We start from the raw sequence: 27,208 nt of genomic DNA, 5'->3' as shown, positions 1-27,208 counted from the left end.
CCGGGCCAGGCAGTTCCCGGGGCGGGGCTGCCAAAGCTGATCTTCTTAAAACTACACAAGAAGTTACCAAAGAACACAACGTTGACCAGTGTACAATCATTTTTCATTTGAAACAAATTGGAAAGGTGAAAAAGCTTGGTAAGTGGGGGCCTCATGAGCTGACCAAAAATAAAAAAAATTGGTAAAATTTTTTTTAATGATCATTTTGAAGTATCATCTCTTATTCTATGCAACAACAATAGACCTCTCTTGATTGGATGGTGACATCCAATGAAAAGTGGATTTTATAGAACCACTGGTCAAAGATGACTAGCGCAGTAGTTGGACCTAGAAGAAGCTCCCGAGTGCTTCCCAAAAGCAAACTTGCACCAAGAAAATGTCATGGTCACTGTTTGGTAGAGTCTGATCCACTACAGCTTTCTTAATCCCAGTGAAACCATTACATCTGTGAAGTATGCTTAGCAGATCGATGAGAAGCACTAAAAACTGCAATGCCTATAGCTAGCATTGGTCAATGGAAAGAACCCAGTGCTTTTCTACTACAGTGCCCACTCGCACATTGCATAACCATTGCTTCAAAAGTTGAACGAGGGGTTGGGACCAGTCCACAGCATAATGGCTATGTCACTGGACTCCCACACGGCCAACTATGATTTGAGTCCTGGAACTGGAGGGTTGAAACTCATGCCAAGTGTGCATGCGTGCATGTGTGTGCCCAAAATCCCAAGGAGAGAATGGAGGAGAAGGGATTGCTGCGTGGCCATCCTCCCTGGGGGGGTGATTTCTCACCTTCTGTCTCTCTGTCTCTGTCTGTAGCAAAAACCTATCCAAAAAAAGAAAAAAAGAAACGTTGAACGAGGGGCCAGCAGGTGACGTATGATTAAGGCACTGGACTCCCACACGGCCAACTATGATTTGAGTCCTGGAACTGGAGGGTTGAAACTCATGCCAAGTGTGCATGCGTGCATGTGTGTGCCCAAAATCCCAAGGAGAGAATGGAGGAGAAGAGATTGCTTTCTGGCATCACCATCCAGGCAGGATGGCCACCCTGCAGTCTTAGGGGTGACATTTCTGTCTCCATCTCCCTAATAAGTGCACACACCCTGTAGCAAAAATCTCTCTTGAAAAAAGTTGAACTAATCAAGCTGTAAAGTTTTGCCTTATCCACTATATTCATGTGACCTCTGCTTCTGCTGCTTCAACCTACTTCTGCTGCTTCAAACATCTGACAAGTTTTTGCAAGGAAAATGCTTTCCAAATGAGCAAGATGTAGATGATGCTTTTTAAGAGTTCATTGAACCCCAAAGCTTGGATTTTTATGCTATAGAGTTAAACTTGTTTCTCATTGGCAAAAATGTGTTGATTGTATTGGTTCCTATTTTGATTAATAAAGATGTGTTTGAGCCTAGTTATAAAGATATAAAATTTATGGTCCAAAACCACAATTGCTTTTGCACCAGCTTAATAATTACAGCCCAAGAACATTGGTGTCCTCGTGTCCCTTGTGAGTCTAGCCATTCTCCTCCAGAAGCCAACAGCCAGTGCCACTGAGCATGCCTTCCACCATGTTTCTACCCATTTCTTTACATTTATTTTGCCCACATTCCATTGTTGCAATAAACACAAACATTTGCTGGCCCAGGCTTTTGTATTTATAATCCACCACCCATAAACTAAACTTTACATTTTTTTTTAATAAAAATTACTTATTGAAAAGACAGTTCTTTCAGATAAGCTTCCTGCATTCTTTCAGACCATGGTATGTGACAATCCTTATGGCTAGAGGAAGTACAATAGCCAATAAGAGTTCAAACCCATACTATTCATTGGGTTCCTATATTACACTTGGCACATGCTTTATGTGCATTATCTAATGTGCTATGTGACATTCTTTGAGATGGATGTACTTCTTGTTTTATTGACAAAGAAACTGAAGCTCAGAGAATGTGAAGACCTTATTTGCTAAGACACATCAGTTAAATAGCCCCACACTTGGCCCCTGACAGTAATAAGCCCGTCCCTGAGCTTCTTTGTTTTCTTCGGTGCCATGCTGAATTTTTAAACTAATATTACATTTAATTTGAAATGGAAAATTTTGCATTGCTTCCATTTTAATAGATGATGTACCACTCTGAGAATTTTGTGTTTGCCAGTGGTATTTCTGTTATGGTTACTGACATCTGCTTATTTTAATGTATTTTGACATGTGCTGAAGTAGGACTATTTGGTTGTGATTCAGGCTTTGCATATATATCAGAGTTGACCCATCTGCCACATGGCATATTTTAGAAAAGGAGCAAATTCCTAGTTGGGCTAAGTAACACCTTTCCACTTCCCTCTGTGTGTTATCTGTTGTCTACAGCATCATGTTGGAAAAGTTGAGAAGTGATTTTGGAAAGAGGGAAGTGAGGAATCTGTTGCTAGAGTGTAATTCAGAAACAGATGAGCTAATGGGAGAAGCCAAGATTTTACATTCCATTATAAGAGTTTTAATTTTACAGTAAAGATTGAGAGAATAACATCATTTTGGATTACAGAAAAAAATAGAAATATAAAATAACATACTATGTAAAATTTTTCTAGTCCATCTCACAGTCATCTAAGTTGTTAGATAAGTTATGTTTCCAGATCTTCTAATCCAGCTTGAAACCACTCTCTTGGGAGCCTTTTCAGATTGCCCATCCTCAAGTCTGATCATTCTGTTGGTATCCTGTGACTATTACAAATGAGGTCATAGTTGTGCCTTCTGATTTGTTGCTTGGTAATGATCTGGAGCTACTTCATTGACAAATGCCTGATTAAGAGAGTAGGCCCTTGAAGGTCTTTGTTTCCCACAAAATGTGGTGATGGAGCTTTGAGTCTTACAGATGCTGCTGCTGAACTGGGTGCTATAATGCTCTGGGTAATGGTGGGGCCGAGGAAGGGTGCTCTGAGGTTTGGATGGCATATGGCTAGCCAGGATGCATGGAGCAGTCCAGGTTACATTATTATAGGTGCTGACTGAGCTCCTAACTAGGGCTACAGCTCAGGAGTAAGCAAGATGGTGGGAAGATTTGACAATCAGCAGATATAATGACATTTGTAATATAGTAATACAGGAAAGAATGGGGTGACATGAGGAGTGGGCCAGGGAGCAGTGGGGGTGGAGGACTTCCAAGTTAGGTGTTTGAGTGGAGACTAAAATGCAAGGAAGGCTGAGCCATGCAGAGGTCTGTGCACCTCAGGCCAAGGGATGGGCAGTGGGAAAGGCCCAGGTCAGTAATGGGCAGTAGAAGAGTGGTGTGGCTGGAGAGGATAAGGGGTGAGTGTCGGAGAGCTGGCTGGAGTGACAACAGGTTTAGATCACTTGTGAGAGTTTGGGCAGTGCTTTGAGCTATGAAACACCATGGTCTGACTGGCAGGTTGCAAAGCTTATTCTGGCCTGCTGTAAGAGAGGACCAACAGGAGAAGGAAACTGTTGTAGCAGCTAGGTAAGAAGATCATGGCAGTCAGGATTAGGGAGTAACAGTGGAGATGTTCAAAATGATTGGATTTGAGGTGCCTTTTGAAGAGAGGGGTATGAAGGAAGGAGAAAGGTCAAGGATTGTGCTTGGGCTTTTGATGTGAGTCCCTGGCTCATCAGTGGTGCTGTGAGAATAGGAGCCTAGAGTCAGTTTGATGCTTGTTAGCTGAATGTCTGTCTGCATCAAGGGGAGGTGCAGAGTACACAGGTGGTCTATAAGCCAAAGGAGAGAGGAGAGGACTGGGGATTATTAGTCTTGGGGAATCATCCTCCATAGCAGGTATTTACAGCCAAGGTGCTAAGGTGTGGGTGGCATTGTGGAATGACTAAGAGAAGGCTGAAAGCAGCCTTAGTGTGCTCCAGCATGCTCAGTACAAATGAGGAGGATAAGGGATGTGGAACAGTAAAGGAGGGAGAGAAGCTGGAAAATGCAGTGTTCTCCAGGGCCAGGGAAAACAGTATATTCACATGGAGCTGGGGATGCTGCTCCAGATATCCTGAGCTGGCCAGGTAAGACTGTAGGTAGGGAAGCAAGAAGGCCCAGCTGTGTGGTGCTAGGGGAAGCCAAAAACTGAGCTGCTTGGCCCCCTTACCTTCATCATGGCTCAGAAGAAGCTCACCAACTGGTGTGATTTAAATAAGTAATATATTCAGGACTAGAATCCTGATGGAGATATGGTGTCAGAATCCAAAGTGGTGAGACCGATGTAAGAACAGAGGAGGGATGAGGTTGCAACCTCCCACAGCTGACTACTTTGAAGGAGTGTAGGCTTGGACTGAGTGAGCCCAGGTTCTCCTGTGGAAGAGTGGTATCCTGGAGACCTCTGATTGTTTCCATTGCAGATGTTGCCATCTGGCTGTGACTCTCAGGAGGGAGAGCCAGCTTTCAGAGCAAGGGAAGGACAGCTGCCAGCCTGCTTTGCCTTAGTGACTCATGGGCTGAGACCAATTTTCTTCTGGGTGGCTTTATTTCTTAAAATGTATTCTTGACACATACTTGATTTTGGTAGAAAGTTTCTTCAGTGGAGTATTTCTCGATTTTATTATTTGTTGCCTTGATCCCACTTGGGTCTACACAATGGCAACTGTCTACTTTTTTTTTTTTTTTCTTTCCTGAGAGGGTTGGTTGGATTTCTTTCTGTAATCTCTAATTTCTTCTGAGAAATAAGCAATTTTTATCCCCAGGGAAGGGATTCTTTTGTATTATACAAATACACCTCAAAAGATAAGATCTTGGGACCAGCAGTTACTGTAATGGCTATGTTGCTGGACTTCCATGTAGTCGTCCGCGGTTCGAGTCCTGGACCTGGTGGCTTAAACTCACGCCGGGCACGTGTGCGTGCATGCTCAAGATCCCAAGAGGAGAATGGAGGAGAGGGGATTGTGCTGTGGCCACACCCCATGGGGGGTGATTTCTCGCTTTCTGTCTCTCTGTCTCTCTTTGTCTTTCAGGTGAGCACAAGCGCCCTATAGCAAAAACCTCTAAAAAAAAGAAAAGATCTTAAGGTTCAAGTTACTTATTTATCTTTACTTTGCTAGAATGTGTACGCTTACTGGAGAGAAACAGAGAAGGAGAGAGAGGGAAGTGAGGACCCCCCCCTCCCCCCCGTGGGAGTGATACCACTGCTGTTCCTTTTCTGTTTCTCCTTTTGGGATTTTGAGCATACATGCACACACTTCTGATGTATTTTTTAAGCTTCTAGGTCTAGAACTTGAACTATGAAGTTGGCCACTTAGGATCCAGCCACCTTAAATACCACACCACTGGCTAGCCTTAATTTCTGTTTTTATAATTTAAGTGTGCTCCAAGAACAGGTTGAAGCACACCTTCTCTTCCACTTCCCATGCTTTCACATCATGGATATTGTTAATCTCTGCAAGTATGTTGCTGTTTGGGGTTAGTGTCATCTTTAATTGACTCTTTCAGATAACACATTTTTCTGACTACAAATGGTAGATTTGATCATTGCACCTGGGCAAAGGGACAGTCAGAAAGGCCAGAATTAAATATCTCTGGTGAAGACATTTGCATTTTGTCTTTGTATTATCATGCTAAATTTATCCAAATTGCTATTTTCAAAAAATATTTTTAAAGCTTTATTGTTTTTGTGTTTTAAAATTTTTTTCATTGCTACAGACTGTGTACACTTGCTGGGGGGAGAGAGAGAGAGAGGGAAAATGAGAAAGCACCCCACTGTGGGATGGCCATGCTACAGTTCCTTCTCCATTCTCCTCTCAGGATTTTGGGTACATATACAAAGCACTCAAACCTGGTGTGTTTTTCATGCTACCAGGTCTGGGACTCAAACTGCATAGTTACCATGTGGGATCTAGCTGTCCCAACCATCATGCCAGGGCTGGTCCCCAAATTGCTATTTTAGTATGAAGTTTCTTATGGCAGTGTTAAACATGAATCTGATCTTTATTCATGTTTAAAGCTAAATAACGATCTTGTGGTTAGTGGATCAGAGAATGAGTTTTGATTGTTTCAGAAATCTATTTGTACTTTGCATGGTGCTGCTGTACTAGGCCAGGGTAATAATACACTCTTGGTGTACCTCATATTTCAGTTTATGCATTAATGGATGGATTTTTGTTTGATTTTAAAATTTTAATTATTATTTATTTTTATTTAGAGATTTTCGCCATACGGTGCATGCTGGAGAGTCAGAGATAGAGAGCAAGTGAGAAATCACTTCCCAGGGGAGATGGCCACACCACAGTCTCTTTTCTTTTACTGTCCTCTGGGGATTTTTGTTCATGAATGCACACACGCCCAGTGTGAGTTTCAAGCTACTGGGTCCAGGACTTGAACTGTGGTCAACCATGTGGGAATCCAGCACCTTAATTACTACACCAGCTGCTGGCCCTTAATGGATGGATTTTTAAAAATGGGTAATTACTGGGTCAGCCAGTAGCTTGGTGGTTAAGGTGGCTGCATCCCACATGACTGTGTGGTTTGAGTCCTGGCCCTCGCAGCTTGAGAAACACATTGGGTTGCATGTGTGTGTGCCCAAAATCCCAAAAGGAGAGGTGAAGGATTAGGGCTTGTGGCATGATCAACCTTTCTACTCCGCAACAAGGGATGCTTTCTCAGTTTCCCTCTCCTCCTCTTTCTGTCTCTTTCTAGTGAGTACATGCAACCTCTGGCATTTTTTTTTAAAATGGTTAATTACTAGATCAATAATAAAAAAAAAAGGATAGATTTGCTTGTTGTCATTTTAAGGTATGGTTGAGAGCTGACCTAAAGGCCTTTGAGGATGTACTTGAGCAGCTCGTAGCATGTCTTGAGGAGCCAGTGTAGCTGTCAGGAAACCCTGCAGGCCAAATGTGGTGAGTGGTCTTTGTGTCATCATAAGTGCCTGGTTGGGAAAATGTGGCATTGCAAAGTCAGTGTCTAGAACAAGAGCTGTCATAGGATATGTGGTGTCCCAGTGCCATGTTCTTGTTTTCTAGTATTCAGTGAGCCAGAGCTTAATCGAACTGCAGTTGACTACATGGGAATCCAGTAAAGTGACCATTATGCTATCTGCTGGTCCTGAGCTATTTATCAAAGGTGTTTGTCTGTGAGACACATGGGTTTCATGTCCATTCAAACTTCTAAACATTACATTAAATGGGGCTGACCCTGTGACCTAGTGGTTGATGGGGCCAGATTCCACCTGGCCAACCACATGGTTTGAATCCCAGCCCCAGTGACTTGAAAAACTCACTAGGCACATGTATGTGTGTGCCCCGAATCCCAACAGGATGGGGAAATGGAGAAGAGGGGAATGCAGCATGACCAACCCCTAAAGAAGGTGCTTTAGTCTCTCTCTCCCTCTCTGCCTGGCAAGTGTATGTACCCTCTGACAAATTTTTAAAAATGTGTTAAATGACCCATGTGTTTGTGGGTACAGTGTAATATTTCCGTACATGTATGCAATGTGCAATGATCAGGGTTATTAACCATCTCTATTACCTCAAACAATCATTTCTATGTATGGGAACATTCAAAATCCCCTCTTCTAGCTCTTTTTTTTTTTTTTTTCCCAGTTTGCCATAGGACACATGTGCCTGACAGAGAGAGAGGGAAAGTGAGAAATCGCCTTCCCACTCTGCCTCCTTCCATGAGATGGCCTTCCACAATCACTTTTACTCTTAGGATTTGGGGTACACAGGTGTACTTGTTCAACATGTTTTTCAAGTAATTGAATCTGGGACTCTTAACTGCATAGTCAGCCAGCCATGTGGGATTCAGCCACTTTAACCATCATACCACCTGGCTGGCCTGCTGTTTTAAAATATACGATAAATTATAGTTAAGTATAGTCGCTCTACTGTGCTACAGAATACTAGATCTTATTCCTCTTATCTGATGATATTTTAATCAGCCCCTCTTTAGCCCCTTTTCCCTCTCCCCTTCCTAGTCTCTGATAACTACTATTCTACTCTGTCCTTTTATGAGATCAATTTACTTTTTAGCTTCCACATATGAGTGAGAACATGCAGTAATGCAGTATTTATTTTTCTGTGCCTTGTTTCACTTAACATAATGTCCTCTAGACTCATTCATGAAGAAATGGACAGTGTTTAATTCTTTTTCATGGCTGAATAATAGTATTCCATTATGTATGTATGCCACATCTTTATCCATTGATCCATTAGTTCTATCCAAGCTCTAAGCAGGACTTTGTATGAAGAAAATGGCCCCTAAAATGTCAGCAGAGGACTAAATCAAAAAAATATAAAAAATGTATAATTTCATTTATTTTGATTTGCTTGAGCTTTAATAATGAAATAGCAACTTTTTTGTTTTGTTTTTCTGTATGGTTTTATTTATATGGTTTTTAAGAACAGGCAAAACCAATCTATGGTAGTACAAGTCAGAATACTAGTTGCTTATAGGTTGGAAGAAGTATAAGGGGCTTCATGTTGCTGGAAATGTTCTGTGACTTGATAGATTTATGTTTTTTTAATAACTTTATTTTATTACAGATATTTTTTTCTTTTTTTACGTGTTTAAGATTGCAGTGTTCAATGTTTATCAAGTTAAATTTCTACAGCTAGCAGGATAATAGATGAGTTTCTCAGACTCAAACCATCACATCCTAGGTAATGTTTATTGGGCAATTCCAATTACAACACACGCCAAACAACTTCCAGCATTTCCTGTCTTTGTACTTTCTTCATTTCCACCTCTGCCTAAGTCATCTACTTTTTCATGGAACACCATTGTGCGGCCAATGATGGAATGAGCTCCTGAAAGTGAGATCAAAACATCTTCAATAGACACATCTGCCACACTATCTTTGCCTGAAATCACATTGCCTAGGTCTCCAACATGCCTCTCTTGATTACTTGGCCCACCATGTTTTTTGGATTCAGGATTAAAGTGAGGTCCAGCACGGGTACAGCCTTGTGTATTATCTCCAAACTGATGGACATGGAATCCATGCTGGCCTTCAGTCAAACCCAATGCGTCCAGTTACCAAAACTGGACTATTCTCTTTCTGCTCAAAGTGGATGGTGCCCTGCACTGGGCCATCGCCCTTCATCATGCACACCTCCTTCAACACTATGACTCGCTGGGGGTTGTGCTCAGATCCGGGCTCCAACGGTGACCATAGCAGACAGGTTTGCGGCAGGAGACGGCAGCCCAAGTTAAAGATAGTTATTATTTACATTTAACCACTATACATCTTTACAGTGTATAACATGATTTTTCCCAGCATGAATACAGTGCATATCAGTCAGTCTAAAGACATTACTGTATACATTATCATCAGCAAATAACTTTTCATTGTTGTGTCAATTAAACATGTTTTTTTCTATGTTCCCCTCCTTCCCTCTATTACCACTCTCCTCTTATTATCTCTAGTATTTATAGTTGCCCTCCCTGCTATTGTACCTTTCAATCTTTCAGTTTCTGCTAGAGTACAGACATTCGGTACATATTGAACGAGACATTCAGTCTCTTTCATAGTCTGGCTTGCTTCACTTAGCATTAAATCTTACATATTTGTCCACTTTGTATCAAATGTCAGGGTCTCATTTTTTTTTTATGACTGAGTAGTATTCCATAGAGTACCTATGCCATGTTTTTTCAATTCAGTTGTCTATTTTTGGGCATTTGGGTTGATTCCATGTCCTAGCAATTGTAAATAATGCTGCTATAAACATGGATGTGCAAATACTCTTAGGTATTTACCCAAAGGATAGGCAAACCCTCAGGGGGGTAAATACCTAAGAGTGGAATTACTGGGTTGTATAGTAAATCTATTTGTAGGTTTCTGAGGAATCTGCATATCATTCTCCACAGTGGTTATATTAGTTTACATTCTCACAGCAGTGTAGGAGGAGAGTTCCCTTTTCATCACAGGCTCACTAGCACTTATTCTTTATTTTTAAAATTTTTAGCCATTCTGACTGGGGGTAAATGGTATTTTGTGGGTTTGATTTGCATTTTCCTTATAAGAGATGTCGAATATGTTTTTATATGCTTTTTGGCTGTTGGTATTCTCCTTGGAGAGTTGTCTGTTCAACCCATTTAAAAAAATTTTCCCATTAAAAATTTTTTTATTTTATATACGTTTTTGTGTTTCTTATATATTTTACTCTCCCCCTCCTTTGACTCTCTCCCTGTCACCATCCACCATTTCCCTTTCTGCTCCTGCACTGTCTCTGGTATCCACAGTTGTTCTCCATGCTTTTATTACCATCCCATCTTTCAGTTTCTGCCATAGAATACAGACATTTGGTAATATGTTAAATGGGGACACCCAGTGTCTTTCTTTCATAGTCTGGCTTGCTTTGCTTAGCAGTAAATCTTTCATATTTGTCCACTTTCTATCAAATGCTAGAGTCTCATCGTTTTTTTTATGGCTGAAAAGTATTCCATAGTATAGATGTCCCACACTTTTTCAGTCCATTCATCTGTTTGTGGACATTTGGGTTGGTTTCATGTCTTAGCTACTGTGAGTAGCCACTATAAGTGGATGTGCGAGTGTTTTTCCAGCTGAGTGCCTTCCTATCCTTGGGATACATACCCAGGAGTAGAATTGCTGGGTCATATGGTAGTTCTTTTTGTAGGTCTTTGAGGAATCTCCAAAATGCCTGTACTGATTTACATTCCCACCAACAGTGTAGGAGAATTCCCTTTTATTCATAGCCTTGTCAATATTTATCATTATTTTTTTTAAATCTTAGCCATTGTGACTGGGGTTAGATTGTATCTCATTGTGGTTTTGATTTGCATCTTCCTTATGATAAGGGATGTTGAGCATTTTTTTTCATATGCTTTTTGGCTGTTTGTGTGTCTTCCTTGGAGAGTTGTCTGTTCAGCTCATTTGCCCATCTTTTAATTGGGTTGATAATTTTTGTTTCAGATAAACTGCTTGAGTTCCTTGTATATTCTAGTTATCAGTCCCTTATCTGAAGTATAGCTTGCAAATATATTCTCTCATTCTGAGGGTTGTTGATTCACTCTAATTATTGTTTCTTTAGCTGTGTAGAAGCTTTTTAACCTGTTGTAATCTCACTTGTCTGTTTTTGAGATGATTGCCTGTACTTTAAGGGTCTTATTTAAGAAGTCTTTGCCTATTCCAGGGTCTCCAAGAATTTTCCCTGTATTTTCCACCAGTAGTGTTATAATTTGAGGTGTTATGTTTAGATCCTTAATCCATTTTTAGTTTATTTTTGTTAGTGGTGAGAGATACGGGTCCAGTTTCATTCTTCTGTAGATGAATATCTAGTTTTTCCAGCACTATTTGCTGAGGAGATTTTCCTTCTTCTCAGTGGATTGCCTTGTACCCTTTGTTAAGGATGAGTTGGATGTATGTTTTGGGGTTTATTTGGTTTCTCGGTTTTGTACTATTGGTCTACCTGCCTGTTTTTATGCCAGTACCATGTTGTTTTGATTATCACAGCTTTGTAATATGTTTTGAGGTCAGGAAGTGAGTTACCTCCTACTTTATATCCCTTGTATGGTATTGCTTTGATGATATGGGGCCTTTTATGATCCCAGACAAATTTTATGATTGTTTTTTCTATTTCTGTGAAAAAAAAGAAAAACAAAACAGAATTGCATTGAATTTGTAGATTAATTTAAGTATGATTAACACCTTGATTATATTAACTCTTTCAATCCAGGAACATGGGATGTTTTTTCACTTTCTTATCTCATTTTTAATTTCTTTTTCAAGTGTTTCATAGTTTTCTTTGAAGAGGTCTTTAACTTTTTTGGTTAAGTTTATTTCTAGATTTCTTATTGTTTTTGTGACCATTATAAATGGGACTGCTTTCTTCAATTTTATCTCATTTTGTTCATTGTTGGTTTATAAAAATACTGCAGATTTTTGAATGTTGATTTTGCATCCTGACACTTTACTGAATTAATTTATCACCTCTAGGAGTTTATTTGTAGATTCTTTTGGATTTTCTATGTGTAGAATCATATCATCTGCAAATAGATATCATTTCACTTATTTTTTTTTCTCTATTGGAATGCCTTTTCTTTGACTCTCTTTTCTGATTGCATTGGCTAGAACTTCCAGTACTATGTTGAAAAGGAATGGAGAAAGTGGGCAACCTTGCCCTATTTCAGTTTTTAGTGGGAAAGTTATAAGCTTTTCCCCATTTAGTATGATGTTAGCTGTGGGTTTGTCATAGACAGTTTTTATTGTGTTGAGAAATATCCCTTCTGTGCCAATTTTGCTGAGAGTCTTAATCATGAAGGGATGTTGTATTATTTTATCAAATGCTTTTTCTGCCATTGATGATATGATGATATGGTTTTTATCTTTCCTTCTGTTAATGTGATGTATTACATATATTTCTGTTTGTTTGTTTATGTTGAACCATCCTTGCATCCCTGGAATAAAGCCTTCCTGGTCATGGTGCATAAAATTTTTAATGTGTTGTTGAATATGATTTTCTAGTATCTTATTGGGAATATTTGTAACTGTATTAATCGGGGATATTGACCTATGGTTTTCTTCTTTTATTATGTCCTTGTCTATTTCTAGAATCAGGATGATAAAGGCTTCATAGAATGAATTTGGGAGGGTTACATCCTTTTGGATTATTAGAAATAGATCCAAATAGGTCATCAAGAAAGTCATGATGTATTTTTCTATATTTTTCTATGCAGAAATGCATCACGACTTTCCCAGTGACCCAGTAATTTGAGGGAAATTGGGGTTAGTGCTTCTTTAAAAGTTTTGTAGAATTCAGTAGTGAAGCTATCACTTGGGCTTTTCTTTGTTGGGAGATTCTTTATTACTGATTCAATTTCATTGCTTGTTTTGGGTCTATTCATGCTTTCTATTTCTTCCTAGTTTGATCTTGATAAACTATATGTACCCAGAAGTTTGTCCATCTCCTCTAGATTTTCTTGTTTGTTGGTGTATAATCACCTGTAGTATTCTCCAATAATGTTTTGTATTTCTGTTATGTACGTTGTAATATCACCTGTCTCCTCGCTGATTTGACATATCTGCTTCCTTTCTCTATTCTTCTTGATTAATCTAGCTAACGGTGTGTTAATTTTGTTTCTCAAAGAATCAGTTTTTGGTTTCATTTATTTTCTGTATACTTCTTTTATTCTCTATTGTATTTATTTCTACTTGAATCTTTATTATTTATTTTCTCCTGATTTTTTTTCCAGTTCCCTAAGTTGTATCATTAGGTTGCTTATTTGCTACCTTTCTGTTTTTTTTTTTTTCTTGTGGTCACTAATTGCTATGAACTTTCCTCTTATGACTGCTTTTGCTGTGTCCTGTAAGTTATACAAACTTCTTTGTTTGTTATCATTGGTTTTTATGAATCTTTGGATTTCAGTCTGAATTTCTTTAGCAGTTGTAAAGTCATTCAAGAGTAGGTTGTTCAGTTTCCATGTATTTGTTTATTTTCGAGGGCTCTTTGTAGTTGATTTCAAGTTTGAGTCTGTCATGGTTGGATGTTGGATATAGTTTCTATATATTTGAATTTGTAAAGGCTTGTTTTATGCCCTATCATGTAGTCAGTCTTTGAGAATGTTCCACGTGGGGGGAGAAAAATGTATATTTTGTGGTTGTTGGGTAAAATGTTCTATAGAGGTCTGTCAAGTCCATTTCATTTGCGATATCATTTAGATCTTTTATCTATTTTTTTTTGTCTAAATAATCTGTCCAGAGTAGATAGTAGGGTGTTGAGATCCCCAAAGATTATTGTGTTGCAGTCTATTTCTCCCTTTAGATCTAACAGTCCCTCTTTCACATATTTGGGTGCTTTAATGTTAGGTGCATAGATATTCATAAATATTATATCTTGTTGGTTACAAGTCCTTTTAGTACTATTTAACATCTTTCTTTGACTGTTCTTACATCTTTTGTCTTAAAGTCTATTTTATCTGATATTAGTGTTACAACACCAGCTTTTTTTTTTTTTAATTTGCATGGAATATCTTTTCCACCTCTTCATTTTTAATCTATGTATGTATCAGTAAGGTGTATTTCTTATAAGCAACATATAGATGGTTTCTGGGTTTTTTTGGCTTTTTTTTTCCTTAAGCCATTCAGCCAGTCTGTGTCTTTTAATAGAATTTAATACAGCTCTTTGTGGAAGAAGCGGACGCAGGTGGCGCGGAGCTTCAGTGGCCCCCTCTGCTCCTGATTTACCGCTGTTTGCTCTCACTGAGGAACAAGTCGGTCAGGAAGTTGCGCCACAGCCATGGCTTTTAAAGATGCTGGGAAAACATCCGTGGAGCCAGAGGTGGCCATTCACCAAGTTAGAATTACTTTAACCAGCCGCAACGTAAAGTCCCTGGAGAAAGTGTGTGCTGACTTAATCAGAAGTGCAGAGGAAAGGAATCTCAAGGTGAAAGGACCAGTTCGGATGCCTGCCAAGACTTTGAGAATCACTACAAGAAAAACACCTTGCGGTGAAGGTTCTAAGACTTGGGATTTTCCAGATGAGAATCCACAAGCGACTCATTGATTTGCACAGTCCTTCTGAGATTGTTAAACAGATTACTTCCATCGGTATCGAACCAGGAGTTGAGGTTGAAGTCACCATTGCAGATGCCTAAGTCAACTATTTTAATAAATTGATTATCATCTGTTAAAAAAAATTAATACAGTAACATTCACTGTTATCATCAATATTTGTGGACTTATTCCTGTCATTTTGTTAGCCATTTCTTAGTTGTTTTTTTGTTCTTTTATTTCTGTTTGTCTCTTGTTAGTTTTCCTGATGTAATACTCCCTTCAGTACTTCTTGTAGAGCTTTTCTAGTATTGATGAATTGTTGTAGTTTTTGTTTATCCAAGAATGATTTTGTTTTTCCCATTTGAAGGATAATCTTGCCAGATATAGTATTCTTGGTTGAAATTATTTTTTTAAAATATTTTTAATGTCTTCCCATTCTTCCTTCCCTGCATGGTTTCAGTTGAGAGATCTCATTTTAGCCTAATAATTAACTTTATAATTACCTTTAGAAGTAATTTGTCATTTCTCTCTTGCCAGTTTTAGAATATTGTTTTTGTCTTTGATTTTTACCAATCTGCCTATAATGTGCTGGGGAGAGGATCTTTTTATGTTGACTATATTTGGCATTCTTTTTATTTCTTGGGTCTGAATTTCTTCATTTTTTTATATTCAGAAAGTATTTAGATAGTATTTCATAAAAGAATTTTTCCATGCCTTTACCAGCTTCCTCACCTTCTGGAATATGCATTATGTGAATATTTGGGCATTTCATGGTATCTAGAATTTCCCATATGTTATCCTCATTTTTTCCTTTTTGGTTATTTTTTCATTCCTTTTGGTGGTATGGTCTATGTTGGAGTCTTTGTTTTCAAGGTCAGAACTTCTTTCTTCTGCATCGTTCAATTTTCTGTTAATGCTTCCTAGGGACATTTTAATTTCTTGCATTCTATTCTTTATTTCCAGAAGTTCTGTTTGATTCTTTTGTATGTTATCTATCTCTTTATGGAATTCCTCTTTCATGTCCTAGAATGATTTTCTTATTTTCTAGAATTGTCCATTTTCTCTTGCATCTCACTGAGTTTTGTCACTATGAATGTTTGGAATTTTTTATTTATTTTTTTTTTACACATTTCTGTGAATTCTTTTGTGCTATCCTTGTCGAGGGACTACTGCACTCACCTGGAGGAGAGTTACCCCCTTGTTTTCTCATGTTTCTTTGATCTCAGTCCTGGTTTTTGGTCATCTGATGCAATATTCACTTTTTCCTAGTGGAGTAGATTCTATAGTACTGGAAGAGAGAATTTCACCCTTAGGTCCCAGGTGTGTTCCTGTTAGAGGGCTGTGTCTTCCAGAGGAGAGCAGATAAAGCTTACACAGGTAACTTCAAGTGGTTGGCTCCTCTGCCAGACTTTCACCTCTTGATGAAGTGGGAGCAAGTTAAGGAGATAAAACTTAGTGAAGAGCGTAACCCCAGGAGAAGGGGGTGCATTCACAAGAAGGGGCCTGCTGAGACTAGGCCCAGGTCTTCCAGTGCCCAGCAAATGGAGTATTGTGAATTCCAAAGACAGTCCCCAATAAAATTATGTTTTAAATGACTGCATTTTTCAGAAACTAACAAGTTGGCGCCGGCTCCGTGGTGCAGCAGTAACACACTGCTCAAGAGAAGCTGGATCCCACATGGTGCTGTGGTTTGAATCCATGGACTGGTCAGACTGAAGCACACCAACACCGTGTGCATTGAAAGTACTCAAGTTCCATAGAGCTGGAGGGCTGAAGGAAGGGGATTGTGGTGTGATCAGACCCTGTGGAAGATGTTCATTTCTCTCTCTGTGTCTCTCCCTCTTTTGCAGTCTCATGTGTGTACATACTGTGTCATGAACAATGAAAAAAAATAACAAGTTGTGCACATAAGATTTGCACAGTTTATGTAAATTTTAACTTAATTTCAGTGAGATCATCTGAGAAAAATGTCTTTATTCATGTAGCTTTATGTTATATGTATATAATTAATCCCTGGGTACTGGTATAGATATTTTTTCAGTTCAAGTGAAGTGTATAAGCTTTGTCTCTTTATAATAGACTTAATTATTCCCTCTACATACATGACAAACCAAATCGGACAGAAATAGTTTTTGCTTCAACCATCAAGCATAATTTATAGCACTTAAGAGAAGGAATGGCTATTACATGTACCTTAGTTTAACTCTTCCCTTGTTCTTTGTTCCTTGCTGATGTTCCAAGATACCTTCTTTCATCATTTTCCTTCTGTTTCCTCATTCAGATTTATAGAGAAGTCATGAAAACAGTAGCAAGAAGCTCCCACCCCAGATATATTAACAGAACAATTATTAAAATGAGGAAATTTTTGTTCTCACATTATTATTACCTAAACTTTAGCCTTAGTTAGAATTTTGCTATATTTCTTTTTCTTTCCCTTTTATTAGACAGACTTTTGCTATAGGGAATATCCACTCACAGGAGAGACAGAGAGACAGAAAGTGAGAAATCACCCTCGGGTCGGGGGGATGACCATGCCTCAATCCCTTCTCCTCTCAGGATATTGGGCATGCAGGCACACACTCTGATGTGAGTTTCAAGACTCTGGGTTTGGAACTCGAACCGCAGTTGACTACCTGGGAGTCCAACAATGTGACCATTGTGCCATCTGCTGGTCCCAGAATTTTGCCATTTTTCTAAATATAGCTTTACTGAGATATAATTCACGTGCCATAAAATGTAATCATTTATGGTATGCAATTCAGTAGTTTTAGTATATTCACAGAGTTGTACAGTTACCACCACCAATTTTCATAAGCACCAGTGGAAGCCACTGTACCTACTGAACAGTCACTCCCATTCCTCCTTATACCCACCAAAGCAATCACTAATGTGCTTTCTATTTCTATGGATTTGCCTACTCTAAACATTTCATAAATTTAGAATTATGTAATATTTGGCTTTTATGTATAGCTTTCACTTAGTGTGTTTTCAAGGTTCATCTGTGTTGCAGCCTGTATCAGCACTTGATTCCTTTTTGTAGCTGAATAATATTCCATTGTATGTGTATACCACATTTTGTTTATCCATTATTTAGTGAACATTTGTACTATATTTGCTTTTATTCTATCATGAATCATGTTGCTGTGCTATGAGAAGGCTAATCATCCTTTTAGAGTCTGCTGGCAAAAGATTCTCTTAATTTTCCTTTATCTGAGAATCTTTTAAAATCCATTTTTTAAATTTTTTTAGAGTTTTTTTTTTGCCTTAGGGCATGTGCACTTGCTGGAGAGAGAGAGAGAGAGAGAGACAGTGAGAGGAGAGAGACAGAGATAGTGAGAGAAAAAGTTTGAGAAGTCACTCCCTAGAGGGGATAGCCACACTGCAATCTTTTCTTCTCCATTCTTCTCCCAGGATCTTGGGAACACATGTGCATGTGCACACACACACACCTACACATGCATGCATACGAGCCTGTCATGATTTTGAAGCCACAATGTCTGGGACTCAAATCGTGGTTGGCCATGTAGAAATCTAGTGATATAACCATTATGCATTTGCTGGCCCCCAAGTTTTTTTTTTTTTTTTTTTTTTAAGTATCTTTTCTTAGTTCATTATCATGTTGCGAACAGAAATTTCTTAGGCTGGGTGATTTTATTAAGAAGTTTATTTACAAAACTCTAATTTCTGGTGAGTGGAAAGTCCAAAGCCCTAAGCTATCAGCATTGCCAACAAAAGCACAGAGAATGGCAGGCACATGCAGAGAGAGAGAAGAGAGATAGAGAGAGGTACTGACTGACTGACTGACTGAATTTATTTATTGCAACCAACTCACGTGATAACTAATCCTTTCTCATAAGAACTTGAACTCATTGGTCTCACCAGACATCATTAATCTAGCCATGAGATTATTGCTTCCATGATGCAGTCACTATGATGCACCACCTACTAGGCCTTACCCTGGGATCCCATGAAGGAATTGAATTTTCACTTAAGACCTTTGCAGTACAGACAGTGCAGTCGAGTTCCTAACAGGTGAATTTCTGGGGGACATGTTTAACTATAGAAGACATTGTCCTTGGATATATGCTTCTGGGGTTGACCATTCTTTCAGCATATGAATGATGCTATGTTACTTCATTCTGGTCTTTCTGGTTTCTGATGAGAAAGCCAGTGTCACTGAGTTGTTTTCCCTCACAGATAAGGTGTCATTTTTCTCTAGCAGCTCTCAAGATACTGTTCTTTATGTTTAGTTTTAGAAGTTTGACTTTTTGTGTCTTCATGTTTATCGTGTTTGATATTCTCTTGGCTTCTTGAATCTCTAGATTTTGTCTCTTACCAAACAGGGTACAGTTTAAGCCATTATTTTTTGAACTACTTTTCAGCGCTGTCCACTTTTTTCTCTTTTTTGAACTGCAATGACACAAATGTTAGGTCTTTTGTTATAGTCCCACAGGCTCCAAAAGCTCTGTACCCTTTTCTCCTGTCTCTTTTTTCTGACATTCAGATTGGGTAATTTCTGTTGTCCTACCTTCTAGTTGACCCCCCCATGTCCCCCCTCTTTTTATTCCCACCAAGTTTCTTTAGTTATTTTATTTTCAGTTATAACTTTACCATTTTGTTGTTCTTTGTATCTTCTATTTCTTTACTGAAATTATTTTTTCACTTGTTTCCAGCATGGTTGCTTATCATTGACCTGGTGTCAGGTGATTATCTTCTTTCATTCAAGTGGCCTCACTTCTCCCTAAATCCTGTTGAACTGTACCTTTGATTTTGAATTTCCCTTAAAATTTGTACCACATCAGCCTTGGCTGCATAAAATACAACCTCTTCATTCATTAGCAGTTTTACTCTTAAGTACTGGAGATATCATGGTGAGTAAGCCCAGCAGGCCTACTTGCATGGCTTCAGTCAAGGAAGAAGGGAGAGGCCATTTCATAGAATAAGTGTTGGTCAGAGTATTAAAATAGGCTGAAGGGTAAGAGAGTTGAGCCCGTGGCAAGGGCTACCTTCTCTGAGGAGGTAATATTTGAGTTGAAATTGGATTTTTCCTGGATTTTCCATCTCTGTTTATGTTACCCATGTATTCTTGCATGTTTGCCACCTTTTCCCTTAGAACGCCTTAGGGCTGTATAGAGTCCCCTCTAAAATTCCTATGTTGAATCCTGAAAACTCAGTCCCTTAGAATGTAACTGTTTTCGGAAATAGGGAATTTAAAGAGCTAATTAAGGTAAATCTAATCTAATTGATGTTCTTTTAAGATGAGATGACACAGGTACAGAGGGATGACTATGTGGGGACACGGGGACAAGATACCATATGAAAGCTAAGGAGAGAGGCCTCAGGAGGAACCAATCCTGTTGACACCTTGATCTTGGTCTTCCAGCCTCTCTAGAGTATAAAAAAAGAAATTTGTTGTTTAAGCTCTCTAGATTGGTATCTTATTATAGCAGTCTCTGAAAACTAATATAGTGCCCTGAGCATTAATCATAGTTATTTTAAATTCCAAGAAGGGAGAGGCCATTTCATAGAATAAGTGTTGGTCAGAGTATTAAAATAGGCTGAAGGGTAAGAGAGTTGAGCCCGTGGCAAGGGCTACCTTCTCTGAGGAGGTAATATTTGAGTTGAAATTGGATTTTTCCTGGATTTTCCATCTCTGTTTATGTTACCCATGTATTCTTGCATGTTTGCCACCTTTTCCCTTAGAACGCCTTAGGGCTGTATAGAGTCCCCTCTAAAATTCCTATGTTGAATCCTGAAAACTCAGTCCCTTAGAATGTAACTGTTTTCGGAAATAGGGAATTTAAAGAGCTAATTAAGGTAAATCTAATCTAATTGATGTTCTTTTAAGATGAGATGACACAGGTACAGAGGGATGACTATGTGGGGACACGGGGACAAGATACCATATGAAAGCTAAGGAGAGAGGCCTCAGGAGGAACCAATCCTGTTGACACCTTGATCTTGGTCTTCCAGCCTCTCTAGAGTATAAAAAAAGAAATTTGTTGTTTAAGCTCTCTAGATTGGTATCTTATTATAGCAGTCTCTGAAAACTAATATAGTGCCCTGAGCATTAATCATAGTTATTTTAAATTCCTTGTCTGATAACTTCAAAATCTACCATCTCTGCATTGAGTTCTAATGTTTGATTTGTCTCTTCAGACTTTGATCTTTGTTTCCTTTTAGCATGCCTTACAATTTTTGGCTGGAAACTAGGCGTGATTTATTGGGTTATAGAAACAGGGAAATGGCTTTTAGTATGAGATTTTATGTTAGTCTGGCTAGGAACTGGGCTGTGTTTAAGGCAGGTACCCTAGAGTCCTTATTTATTCTCACCTGTTGCCTTTGTGTTCCTGGAAGAGTTCCTCTTAGAAGGAATTTATATCTTGCAGTTCCCAGCCGTAATAACCCTGTTTTATAATCCCTGTTGTGTGTATTGTATCTGTTTGTATGTTGTATAGTTTAAAGGGTGTGGGAGAAAGAGAAGTGTCCTATCATCTTTGCTAAATCTCAGTATTCTAATGGGCCTGTGTTACTGGGCTGTGACCTTCACAAGTGTTTCCTAGCCTCACTCCTCCTCAGGTGAGTCATGAGTGGCAGAGGGGCCTGGAGGGGAAGAAATACCTTTGCCTTAGGTGGTCTAAAGCTTTGGTAAAGTCTTTTCATAAAGATGAGCCTTTGTTGTGGAGAGCACCTGTTGTATTTCACAGTGGTTCTCCCTCCCCTCCTGCCGTAGACATTAGAACTTGACTCTTTACCATGAGAACCTGGTGGGTCCTAGAGGCACATACCACAAAAATGTGAGGTTCCTCTAGTCTATGACCACCACCCCTTCCACCCCATTAGAGTTCCATAGTCTCATGGTAGCTTATCCTGAGTTTCCAGCAGTTTGTCAAAGTGATCATTTAAATATTCCTGTCAGTTATAGTTCCATGAGTTCTTCTATGGGGAAACAGATTCACTGTGATTCTCCAGATTTTAGGGTGGCAGTTTATCTTGGCAACTTCGGGGTCTAAGAAAAGTTACTGCTTTTCAATTTGTTCATCTTTTCTTCTTATATGGAGGGAGTGATGATTTCCAGGTTCTTTGCTTGCTGGAGCTAAAACTGCTAGTTGAAATTTGGAAGAGCAGGCATATGAAGATTGGAGGAAGAACTTTCTGGGTAGAGTGGGCCTCTAGAGCAACTGCATGCCAGTGTTCCTGTGCCCAGTGAGAGCAGGCAAGGAATCTGAGATGATTCAGGAAAGCAGAGGGCTAGATCAGATGGAGCTTTGTAAGCCAGGTGTGGAGTTTTACCCTGAGTGCCCTGAGGATCTGCTGGAGTACAGAGAAGGGACATATTTTTGATTTCCATTTTAAAGGTTTCATCTAACTGCAGTTTGACAGATTGTACAGACTAGAGGAAGAAAGAATGGAATTAGGCAGTAAGAAAGCTACTGAGAAGACTATTGTAGTAGTCTAGGTGAGGCAGAATAGTCTAGGGTAAAGGCTGTGGGTTTAGGGTGTATTAGAGGATAACAGAAAAGGAGAAGTGAAGACGAGGATATGAGACGAGAAGGGAAGAATCAATAAAGCACCTATATGTTTGAATGAATGGTGATGCTGTCTATTGAGAGGAGGAGCAGATGAGAAGGAGCATGGAGAATCAGGAGTTAAGATCTGTCCTGGTGAATCCTGTGTCAGCAGTGGACTTCCAAGGGGAGTTGTCCAAACAGGTTTCTTCAGATAAGAAACCTGGAATTCCAGGGAGAGTCTAGGGTTAGAGAAATGGATTTGAGAGTCACTGGCAGAAGCCACGGAGTCGTAAATGAGGTGTCACCTAAGGAGAATAGGTAGAGAACAGAGCCCTGGGGTATTCCCATATCTGGAGGACAGATAGAAGGAAAAGAGGACCTAGTGAAGAAGGAATGCTGTGGAACCCAAAAAAGAATGTTTTAAGGAGGAGGGAGTGGTCAGCTGTGGCTAGAGGAGTCAGGTGAGACAGGAGCCAAGCAGGGACAACATAGAGGTTATTGGTGCCTTGCAAGGAGCTGTCTCAGGGAGTGAGGGGTGACAGTGTGTTGGGAGGGGGAAATAAGCAGTTGGCATGGCAGGTGTTGAGGCAAGGGTGGCAGCAGCAACAGATGATTTCTTCTAGAAAGTTGCTGGAAAGCGAAACAAAACTGGGCAATAACTAGAGGCCAGTCTGGGGCCAAAGAGGATGATTTCCCTGCCTTGCCTTTTCTCCCTGTTCTTTAAAATGTATCAGCACGGGGCTCTTGCTGTTGGTCCAATCCATGTTTCCAGGTGCCCAAGGAACAGGGTACATAGCCTTGGCTGTGGACAGTGTGGTTCAGAATCCCCATGTGCCTCAATTGGCCAGTGAGCCCATGTGGTTTTCAGCATATAAATCTTGCACATATTTAATAAGATTTATACTTACATGTTTTTGGTACTATTGTAAATGTGGTAGTCTTTTAAAATTTTATATTTCAAATTTCCCCCCTTTTCCTTTCTTTAGTTTGCTATAGATCATGTAGGCTCACAGGGGAGAGACAAAAAGAAAGGAAAAGTGAAAAAGCACCCTCTATGGGGGATGGCCACACTGCAATCCCTTCTACTCCAGTCTCCTCTCGGGATTTAGGGCATGTTTGCATGTATGTGCATGGCATGATTTTCAAACTGCCAGGTCTGAGATTCAAACTGCTCTGCCAGACATGTGGGATCCAGTGACTTAGCCTCCACATCACCTGTCTGCTCTGTTATGCAGCTTTTGAACCAAGCTTTAAAACTATGAAGTGGCTGTGGTTCTGGATTAGCCCATAGTTTCTATTTATCTATTTAGCTCATCACTCAGAAAGGCTGGGACCAGCAGTTAGCGTAATGGCTATGTCGCTGGACTCCCATGTAGTTGACTGTGGTTCGAGTCCCTAACCTGGTGACTTAAACTCACACCGGGTGCGTGTGCATGCGTGCCCAATATACTGAGAGGAGAATGGAGGAGAAGGGATTGCGGCGTGGCCATCCCCCTGGACGGTGATTTCTGGCTTTCTGTCTCTTTGTCTCTCTGTTTCTTTCTGGCGAGTGCACGCGCCCTATAGCAAAAACCTCTCCAAAAAAAAAAAAAAGATAGGCTAAGAACCTCTTGAGGGGTGAATTGCTAGAGAAAGGTTCATTCTAACTGGAAGCATTTCCCTTTCCCCTAGATCCAGATGCAGAAGTATGTCTTCATGTACTACGGCTTGTCCAGTCTGTGGTTCTGGAACCAGAAGTCTTCTCCAAATCAGCCTCTGAGTTCCGGAGCTCCCTGCCCCTGCAGCGCATCCTGGCCATGTCCAAGAGCCGCAATCCCCACCTAAAGACTGCAGCCCAAGAGCTCCTGGAAGACCTCCGTGCCCTGGATCACAATGTGTAGGTGCACAGCCTCCGAGGGGTTTGGTGAAGATACCAGTATCTCTTCCCCTCTCCAGATCCCTCACTTTGTAATCTAGAACCATTGCCATGCACCATGTGGTAGAGATGGCAAATTGTGATTGACTAGAGATGGGTATGAATTTGTTTGTATCCCACATAACTTCTTCCTGGAAGTGAAAGTGCTGGTGAGTGGTTGGTTAATCTCGCATGGGGAGGCTGAGCAGAGTCTGTCCTCTGGAAAACCCTGTGTCCATGCTACCTGAAGAGAGGTCATCTTAAAGCAGCTTTTTACTGTTTAGTTGCTTATGACCGGTAGGGTCACCATAAAAATGGGAGATTAACCACCCACTCCCTTGGTCAGCATTTTCCCGAGTTACATTTCCTTGAAAAACAATTCATTCCCTCTCTAGTAATTGCAATTAAATTCCCCAAAATGCAAGTTTACCTTTATAATCTTCTGGTGGATCTGCTATTTCAGATGACATTGGCTATTAGTTGTATATTTTTTGTCCTTTTATTTTTGAATAAAGAAAGTCAGAGGAGTTGATGTATTACATTGTTATATTGCTTTCTCAAATATAAACTTGATACTGGAAAGTTGACCTCCTTTGTATTTTAAAATGCATATACTTAGTTGGTAGAAAAAACTCATCTTTGCTATCATTCAAAAGTCCAATTTTTCCTATAACAGATATTAAAATGGCCTCATGTCTTAGAACACATGCTGTTAGTTGAAAGTATGAAATGGTAGCTCCATCTCCCTTCTTAGACATGGATGTGTGCGCATACCAGGGACCCCATGTATGTCTGTCTTCTCTGTTTACTCATCAAACCATCCAGCTGAGATTCTTGGCCACTGGCAGAGAACACAGGAGAATCCACCATGGTGTGTGATTGTGAGTTGCTGCTTAAGTTGAGCCTTGAAGTTGCATTAGGGAACATATCCATTCCTTTTCTGGGGCTGCTTTCTTTAATGTGATGCTGCAGGGTCATTGTGCTCTGGACAGTGCTTTATAAGAGCAGAAACAAACATAAGTGTGCCCTTACAGCAGCCTGATGTATGCATATGAGCTGTTTGTACTGTGTGTGGCATTTTAAATAACTCCATTTATTTTTATTTATTTACTTTTTTGAGAGGTTTTTGCTATAGGGTGCGTGCGCTTGCCAAAAAGACAGAGAGAGACAGAGAAATAGAAAGCGAGAAATCCCCCCCTGGGGGGGGGACAGCCACACCGCAACCCCTTCTCCTCCATTCTCCTCTCGGGATTTTGGACTCGCACGGACACACTTCTGGTGTGAGTTTAAGCTACCGTGTCCAGGACTCGAACCATGGTTGGCTACGTGGGAGTCTAGCGACATAGCCATTATGTCAGCTGCTGGTTCCAGTAACTCCATTTATTTTTGAAACTTTTTTTCCCTCTCTCTAAGGCACATCATAGCCAAATTAGTAAAAATCAAAGACAAAGACAAAATTCTAAAACTGGCAAGAGAGAAACACCAAATTACTTACAAAGGTTACCCATTAGACTAACATTGGCTCTCTCAGCTGAAATAATGCAGGCAAGGGAAGAAAAGGAAGACATATTTAAAATGCTGAAAGAAAAGCAATTTCAGCTAAGATACTATACCCAGCAAGATTATCCTTCAAATGGGAAGGAGAAATAAAATCATTCCCAGATAAACAAATGCTGAAAGAATTCACCAAAACAAAACTGACTCTTCAGGAAATACTTAAGGGATTACTGTAAATTCCAAGAAAGCTAAAGAGAGACAAATAGAAATAAGAGAACATAAACTAACTAGAGAAAAAGGATAAATCCATGCATATTGATAGTAACATTGAATATTGGGACTAGATATAAATTCAACAATTCTACACTCAAGCAGGTTTCAGTACAAATCCACCAATTATTTGATAGGCAGTTGTCTCTACAGGTTTGAATTTATATATTTATTATGACCATTACTCGCTGTATAAAACTAGTAATATAGGAAAAGTCCAAAATGTTACAACTGAATCTTTTTTTGGGATGAATTCCAAAAAAAGGCTAAAATCAAGAACTTTGTAAAGCCTATAAATCACCAAATCACTGGCTTTACTATGTCTTCAGCTGTAAACATCTCTTTCCAATTTTGTTTTATCTTTGCTTTCTCTAAGACTTATTTCTTTATGCACAGTGCAGTACTATGGTCTTATAAGAACTTACAATGTGTTAGTAAAATATTCTTTTTCTTTCTCTTTCTAATGAGTTGTTCTGTACAGTTTTACCTGTTTCTTGCTGAACCAAAATACTCATGTATTTTTTTCAGATGATAATAAACTCTTATCTCCCATAGTCCTCTACATGGAAATGACAACTTTTTCTTTCATTGGCTGTGTTAGTATTATCTTTGTTAATTTATGGGGTTGTTTGATGCCTGATTTTTAATCAATATGATGTTCTTTAGAACTGTATCTCACAGTAAAGAATGTCATAGACAACTCTGCATAGTTTCAGAATAACCATTGGAGTGGGTGTCAGATGTTTACAGCATAATGTTAAATGTTGAAGGTGGCGAATATGTTTACATCCTTGATTTGTTTATTACACATTGTATACATGCTTTTCAAGACACTGTATTCTACAAAGATGTGTAATGATTATGTGTAAATCATTAATTACAATAAATAGGAAAACCCATTTTCAAGAATTATTTAATTTTATTTATTATTATTTTTAACTTGCTATAGAGCATGTGCACTCACCAGAGAGAGAGAAAAAAAGTGAGAAAGCAAGCAACCAGGTCCAGGACTCGAACTGCAGTTGGCCATGCAAGAGTCTAGCACCTTAACAACATGCCATCTGCCGGTTCCCCATTTATCTTTTAAATAGCTTTCATAGGTGATGTGAATTTATGGCTGAGGCTGAGTGAAGGCGTGGCGAGGAAGGCACAGTTGCTTGAGTCTCACAAACTGACAATCTGTGGAGCACCAGCTCATCAGAGGCTGAGAATGGTTGTAATACAATCCATGGAAGCAGAAATTGGTCCATCTGTGCTATGTTGTTCTGCATGTCCTGATTATTGGCAAATGTAATTGAGGATGCCATGCTTTTGTACTTACTCTAGTTTGGTGTCATTTGTTTTTGGTTGTTTGTGTAATAAGTTAACAAGGGATGAACTAATGTAATTAGTTTGTGCTGCCTCTAGAACTGCAGGGTTTTTTCCTGCCAAATATGGGATTGGTGGTGCTGAGAGAAGAATGAAATTGTGGCAAACTCATGGCTATTGTGTAGTTTAGCTAATTATTAGATATGTGCAATGTGAAGGATCAAAAATGATTCCTTCCTGATTTTGAGGTGCTAAGGATAGCAAGAGTTCTTATGAGAAC

The 27,208-nt window shown here is 39.5% G+C and overlaps 1 protein-coding gene and 1 pseudogene across 4 annotated transcripts in view; one reads left to right on the top strand and one right to left on the bottom strand.

The window, feature by feature from the left end:
* The window catches only part of HSF2BP (heat shock transcription factor 2 binding protein), a 155,771-nt gene extending 130,767 nt beyond the window's left edge, over nt 1-25,004 (top strand). For all 4 annotated transcript variants that reach the window (XM_027768659.1, XM_027768658.1, XM_014584534.2 and 1 more), the window contains one exon: nt 23,631-25,004. In XM_027768659.1, the coding sequence (XP_027624460.1) occupies nt 23,631-23,839 (209 nt within the window). In that variant the 3' untranslated portion in view covers nt 23,840-25,004. The remainder of the gene's footprint in view (nt 1-23,630) is intronic.
* LOC102491325 (superoxide dismutase [Cu-Zn]-like) lies at nt 8,604-22,723 on the bottom strand (annotated as a pseudogene).
* Nucleotides 25,005-27,208: the final 2,204 nt, after the last annotated feature.

The sequence above is a fragment of the Tupaia chinensis genome, unplaced genomic scaffold (genome assembly GCF_000334495.1).
Source record: "Tupaia chinensis unplaced genomic scaffold, TupChi_1.0 Scaffold147038_1, whole genome shotgun sequence".
Taxonomy (NCBI): Eukaryota; Metazoa; Chordata; class Mammalia; order Scandentia; family Tupaiidae; genus Tupaia; species Tupaia belangeri.
The sequence above is the reverse complement of the archived record's forward strand: the minus strand, read 5'-3'. Positions and strand labels throughout refer to the sequence as shown.